Here is a 6,860-nt window from a genome sequence, read left to right as displayed (position 1 = left end):
TACAGGAGTTAATACAATCTTAACACGAGACTTCATGCCACCTGAATTCTAGACTTAATGTAACGCTAATTGGAGAGTTAATACAATGTTAATTCGAGAGTTAATATGATATTAATTTGAGAGTTAATACAATGTTAATTCGAGAGTTAATACGATATTAATTCGAGACTTAATAGAATGTTAATTCGAGAGTTAATACAATGTTAATTCGAGACTTAATACAATCATAAGAGAACAGTTAATGCGACCTAATAGGACAAGAAATAATAAAAGCTTTAACAGGTCAACCGCTAATACGACCTTAATTAAACAGATCATAATACAAACTTAAGAAAATAAGAATTAATAGAACCTTAATCCAGCGAGAGTTCACGCAGCCCTAATGCAGAGCCAAAGTAACAGCAGGATAAGAGTTAACGAAACCGTCACGGAACAGACTTGTTGCGGTGTTACCAGAACGGGACCTTCAGAGGGTCAATGTGACGCGACCTTGAGGAAACGCGCCGTCTGTGCACTTTTCCTGGACACGAGTCCACGACCTTCGGAGGATGAGTTAATCCAGCCTCAGCTCAGTAACCGGCGGTGGCGGCTCAGGCAGCATTAACAACACCTGCCACAGCCCAAGTCCTCATAACTGTGACGCTGCTTCTCAAACGAGGACTTTGGCCCTGAGGGGTCCCACCATGTCTGGGGACATTGTCACTGCTGGAGGTGGGGTGGTCCTGGTGTCTAAGGGTGCGACGTCCAGGACGCCACCCTCACAGACAGCCGCCCGGCCCCAGCCGTCAGCACTGTGAGGCCGAGAGGCCCCGATGTGGCAGGGTCAGACCTAATAGGACCAGAATTGCCGAGCAGACGTGACACGGTGCTGTCCCACTGGCCCCCGCCAAACACACCTCGGGGCTGTGCCGTGTGCCGGCGGGGTGCGAGGTGGGGCACCCTCTTCGTTAGTGAGGTCAGACACACGGCGTCACTGCTGTGTCACCAGCGGTTGACACAATGCTGACCACAGGTGTGGTGCCAGCCCCCAGAAACCGTGTTGACACGTGGCACGTCTGCGCGTTCATCTGTCATGGTCACCATCGGCGACGCCCGAGCCCGGGCACCTGTCCCATGGAGCCTGGGCAAGACGGTGAACATGGTGCTCACGGGTCACGGACACTCGGCGCTGGTCGAAGCCATTGCCGACTCGCTTCTCGAGACGGAGAATGAAAAGAACACCACCCAGCCCGTCTTCGGACTCTGAAACCACTGGGTAGGCGGGCGTCCCCGGCCCTCGGATCGGGGACTGGTCCTGGTCCATGTCCTGGTCCCGTTCGGAACCGGGCCGCCCCGCAGGAGGTGAGCGGCGAGCGAAGCTGCATCTGTGTCCGCAGCCGCTGCCCAGCGCCGGCCTCCCCGCCCCAGCTCCGCCTCAGATGCTCGGGCCTTCGGTGCTCGTAGGAGCCCCGGACCCTGGTGCCAGATTGAGGACCACTGGTATAGGGAACACCACCAACATAGTTAAAAAAAAAGGAATGCATGTATTTCTTTGTTTGGAAAATTAAAACGATGCATCTGCAGAGGTGCAGAATGCGAAAGCAGAAAGCAGTGCCCCCTACACCCCGTTCCCCAGACTTTCTGGCCCCGTTAAACCGACAGAGGCCAGCAGTTGGGTTTCGAGGGCTCACACGCGTGTGCACGGGGTTGCTCGTGTGCGTGTGTCCATCCCGTGTGCGGCGGGTCCCTCCTTGGGGACTTTATAGTTCCCGGTAGAGGGTGCTGCTTCCGGGGACCGGATTCCAGCTGGCTCTTCTGCAGAGCGACGCTGTGGGGGGCACGGGACAGGGCACGGGGATGCTGGGTGAACCCCCAAGCCGTCCGTTCCCGTGCCCTGCCTGGGCTGACCAGCCAGGACATGGCCTTGGTGGTCTCTGTGTCCACACAGCCGGCCCCGCATGCACGCAGCCGGCCCCCAGCAAGCCCTCACTGGCACCCTCGCTGGGGACCAGCCTGTGCACTCGGTGGCCTGCGCGCTGGACCCCTGCTCCACGCCAAAGGCGCACTTGTGTGGGACTCGCAGGACGAGGGGCGGCCGCGTCATGGAAACGATGAGTTTTCCCTGTCATAGCAGAGCTGCCCCCCGTGGCATCGGAACCGTTTGCAGGCGCGTAGTTCAGGGGCGCGACAGGCATTCTCGTCACCGTGCAGCCGTCACCGGTGTCACCTCCAGGACCTTCCCGTCCTTCCAAACTGAGACTCCGTCCCCACGACACGCTCACCCCCTCCCCTCCCCAGCCCCCGGCTCCACCAGCTGCTTCCCTCGCGGTGGCTGCGTGACTCTAGGGACCTCGTATGCTTGGAACCCTGCAGTGCTTGTCCCTTAGTGTCTGGCTCATGTCACCGGACACCGTGACCCGAGGGCCATGCAGGCTGTCACGGGGGTCAGAATCCGCCCCCCTTGAAGGCTGAGTGACAGTCCCGTGTGCGGATCCTGTGATGGGCGTGGGGGCCGCTCTGCCCCGGGCTGGGGTGCTGCACGGCGCTGCCGTGGACACGGCCGTGCGGGTGTGTCCTCAGGGGTCGCTTTCTCCTCGTCCGAGGTCCTCTTCGCGGCCTGCGAGCTCGGCGTCTTCGACCTTCTCGCCGAGGCCCCCGGGCCCCTGAGCTCGGCCGCGGTGGCCGCGGGCCTGGGCACCAGCCCCGAGGGCACAGAGCTGCTGCTGGACACCTGCGTGTCGCTGAAGCTGCTTCGCGTGGACACGGGAGGAGGACGCGGTGAGTGGCCGGGCGTGGCGGAGGGCGCGGATCCCCCGGGCGCTGTCAGCACCTGTCTCTGTAAAGGACCGGGAGGAACAGACGCGTATTGGGTGTCATGGGCTGCGAGGTCTTGGTGACAGGTCCCATGGCTGCATATGCAGCCACAGAGCAGCTGGAGACACTACGCAAAAAAACAGGCGTGGCCGGCGACCGATAAAACTTTATTTACAAAAGCGAGCCGGGGGCCAGGTGTGTGGCCGCCTGGAGTTCGTGACGCCTGTCCCAGCAGCTTCCACGTGGCAGTGCGGGCGCTGGATCCAGCGAACAGACAAAACCGTGAAACGACCAGATCGCGGCACAGGAAGTCCTGTCCTGGGGGACGTCCGGCTCCTGCTGCCAGTGCTGGTGGCGGTGAGCAGCGTTGCCGTGGAAGTGACCACGTTTTCTCTTGTTTGCCTCTTTTCAGCTCTGTACGGAAGCACCGAGCTGTCCCGCAGGTACCTGGCGAGGAACAGCCCCACGTCCCAGCACCACATACTGCTGTATCTGGCCAAGACGACCTACCTGTGCTGGGGCCACCTGGCCCAGGCCGTGAGGTGGGCGTGGCGTTGCCCGTGGGCGTCCCGTCCCGGGTGCCTGGGGTGGTTTCTGGGCGTGCAGGGGGCGACACGCCAGGGCCCTTGCATAGTCGAACGCGACACCCCTGGCTTTGGAAATTCCAAAGTTCTCTGCCGTTGACCCGCAGACGTGCCTCAGGATGCACAGGCGGAGACGGCAAGTCCTCTAGGGGACAGTGCTGTGTGCCACGGGCAGAGCTGGGCAGGCGGCTCGGAGCCCAGCAGGGGCCAGAAAGCGAGGCTGCCCGGGTCGTGACTGGTCACTGCACGCCAGGCTCTCAGCCTCGGCGCTGCGGACGTCGGGGCCGACGACTGTGACGTGGGCGTCCTGTGACCCGCAGGGTGCTGACCAGCCTCCTGGTCTCCACCCACCAGGTGCCAGGAGCACCCCCTCCCCGGTGTGACAATAAAACATGTCCCCAGTCTCAAGCATCTCCCGAGAGCTGAATCAGCTGCTGCTGAGAATGAGATAGATGGTTAGATGGATGAGAGACAGACAGACCGAAAGATGGATAACAGAGAGATACATAGATAGATGAGAGATAGACAGGTAGATGTTAATAGATAAGTTTAGCTAGCTAGAAGGATGATGGAGAGTTAGATGGACTGGTAGATACATAGATAGATAAATGATAGATCATTGCATGGCTAGATAGGTATAGATAGATAGATAGATAGATAGATAGATAGATAGATAGATAGATAGAGATAGATTATTTTTTTAGGGAGGGATGGATGGATAGATAGATGATTGATAGATAGATAGATAGATGAGAGATAGATAGATAGATGATAGATAGACAGATAGATGAGAGATAGATTAGATAGATACACAGATAGATGAGAGATGGATAATATACAGACAGATGTTAGGTGGACAGATGGAAGGACGGACGCATGGACGAGAGACGGACGCATAGACGGAGAGACAGGGAAAGAATCGAGTGTCTCGTGCTTTGTCAGGTCCGTCGACTCCCCCTCCTGACGTCGGGGGTCCTGACTCTGCCGCGGGACGTCCTGGGCCTGGCAGGGTGCTGAGCGGCCTTCCTGGCCTCCCCCCAGCAGATGGCAGTAGCCGTCCCCCTCCCCAGTGGTGACAGGCAGAGACGTCCCCAGACCTTCTGCTTGGGCAGACGTCCCTGGGGCGTGCGTGTTGGGGGAGCACGGAATTGCATCCGGTCGGGGAGCAGAACTCGACATTTTCTTTTTTAGTGGCTTTAACGTAAACCACACGCGCATCCTGCGGTAGCTTTGGGATCGCGTTTTACCGTTTATTTTGGGAAAAGCACAGCTCGTCGTTCTGTGTGATGACGATGTGGCTGGGTATTTATTCCCGCATGACGTGCGCCTGGCAGTCACCTCGGCTGAGTGCCTCCCGCGGTCCCAAGGGTGCAGCTGTGGGTGGGGAGAGACTGAGGCCGGTGTGGAGAGTGGCCGAGGGCGGGGACCCAATCTTGGTGCCACGCGGACTCTCGGTGACCCTACGAATGACGCCAGGGCTCCGGGGTCCCGCGTCGCAGGCAGACGTGGTCTCCTGCTGAGAAAACTGTTCTTTCCTCTGTGCGGACTTTAGCTTGTCCGTCTCAGCTGCTCGACCTGTTTCGCCAAAGCCGACGGTGGGTGATACTGTCACTGCATGGTAAAGGTTGACAATATGGCTCAGCGGGTAAAGCTGGGGGGTACGGGAGGGCAGTGGCACACTGGAGAGCCCGTGCCCTTCCGAGGGACCAGCCTTCGTCAGCTCAAGTGTCGATGGGGACACGGCTGCCAGCGACTTTTGTGTTTTCCGCGAAGCAGCACATCCAGATTTTTGAGTGACATCTCCCAAAGTTTGGAGGCTGGAATTCATTCCGTCAAAGACATAAATTGAGAGCGCCGAAGCACGCATAATAACGGCTGACAGCCGAGGTCTCCGAGGTCTCGTTGGACCCTCAGGCTCCACCTCCTCGTCCCCGGTGCACAGGGAGCTAGTTCTTGGACAATGGAAAGTGACACTCGTCCCCTCGAGGTGGCCTCCTGCGGTGTTTCTGGGCTCCAAGTTCTCCTTCGTGTGTGATTTCTTGTCCCCTGAAGGTCCCGTGGGGAAGAGGTGGCCCCGGGGTTAAAGGCAGGGGTCATCCAACAGCATACGAGAAAGGTGTGGGGCTGACTGGGGGGTGGCAGTCAAGGATGGAAGGAAACGAGCCACAGGGGCACAGTTCTGCCAGATACCAGGGGCTGTCCCAGGTGGCAGAGGATGACCAAGTATCCTCTACGTCAGCTGCAGGGGAGGAGGGTAAATAGAACCTGTGTGGATGAACCGACTCTGCAGCTGCAGGTAGACCAGTGGGCTCTCCAACTATAGGTAGACCAGGTAGCTGTCCAGCTGCAGGTAGACCAGTGACTCTACCTGCAGCTAAACCAGCCAGCCCTCCAAGTATAGGTAGATCAGTTAGCCCTCAAAATATAGGTAGACCAGGCAGCCTTCCATTTGTAGACTGACCAGTTAACGCTTTACCTGTAGGTAAACCAGCCATCCCTGTACGTATAGGTAGACCAGTTAGCACCCCAGCTACAGGTAGACCAGTCAACTCGTTAGCTGTAGGTAGACCAGCTAGCCTTCCACCTGCAGGTATGCCAGTCAGCTTTCCAGCTGTATGTAGACCTGCCAGCCCCTACCTGCGGGTAGACCAGTGGGCTCACCAGCTATAGGTAGACCAGCCAGCCCTGTAGCAACAGGTAGACTAGTTGGTCTTCTAGCTGCAGGTTGATTAACTGGTCTTTTAGCTATAGGTAGACCAGCCGGCCCTCCAGCTGTAGGTAGACCAGTGGGCTCACCAGCCATAGGTAGACCAGCCAACCCTGTAGCCATGGGTAGACTAGGTGGCCCTTTAGCTGTAGGTAGACCAGCCGGCCCTCCAGCTGCAGGTAGACCAGTGGCCTCTGCAGTTGTGGGTAGATCCGCTGACCCTGCAATTATAAGGCGCTTCGTCTCCTTAGATGCTGGGCGATGCGTCATTCCAGACTGTGGTGTCCGCAGCTGGCTCAGCGCTTTGCCTCTCTTTAGATTTTGCCGTGAAATCGCATCCCTTCGTGGCTCATCTCAGAGCATCGTGCTCGTGGGGACCTTGCAGCTCCAAACACGTGTTGACTTCTCGCTAGAAAGGAAGAGGCGTGAGTGCGTCCGGTCGCTCGGTTTCGCTTCCGGCCCGTTGCACCGGCGACTTGAGGGGCGGGCCCGTGCCCCGCCGTGCGCGCTCGTCGCGGTTCACGGAACGTGTCAGAGCTGAGTGACAGCTGCCTCCCTGTTTGCAGGGACGGGAAGAACCAGTACGTGCGGGCCTTCGGGGTCCCCTCGGAAGAGGTCTTCGCGGCCATCTACAGGTAACGCCCAGCACCCAGCCTGGCAGAATCACGCGTGTCTTTAAAATACTTACCAGATACAGGGGAACCGAAGGATGCGGTATCCACGGTAAAACAGACAGACACACAGAACAAGGCGGACGTGGCTGTTCTAAAGTGTGG

At 58.1% G+C, this 6,860-nt stretch overlaps 1 protein-coding gene across 1 annotated transcript in view; it reads left to right on the top strand.

The window, feature by feature from the left end:
- Window positions 1–6,860, top strand: part of ASMT (acetylserotonin O-methyltransferase) — a 16,021-nt gene that overhangs the window by 2,839 nt on the left and 6,322 nt on the right. Inside the window, exons 2-4 of the mRNA XM_006916124.2 lie at window positions 2,583–2,757; window positions 3,206–3,335; window positions 6,651–6,719. Of these exons, the coding sequence (XP_006916186.1) occupies window positions 2,583–2,757; window positions 3,206–3,335; window positions 6,651–6,719 (374 nt within the window). The remainder of the gene's footprint in view (window positions 1–2,582; window positions 2,758–3,205; window positions 3,336–6,650; window positions 6,720–6,860) is intronic.

The sequence above is a fragment of the Pteropus alecto genome, unplaced genomic scaffold (assembly GCF_000325575.1).
Source record: "Pteropus alecto unplaced genomic scaffold, ASM32557v1 scaffold96, whole genome shotgun sequence".
Taxonomy (NCBI): Eukaryota; Metazoa; Chordata; class Mammalia; order Chiroptera; family Pteropodidae; genus Pteropus; species Pteropus alecto.
The sequence above is the reverse complement of the archived record's forward strand: the minus strand, read 5'-3'. Positions and strand labels throughout refer to the sequence as shown.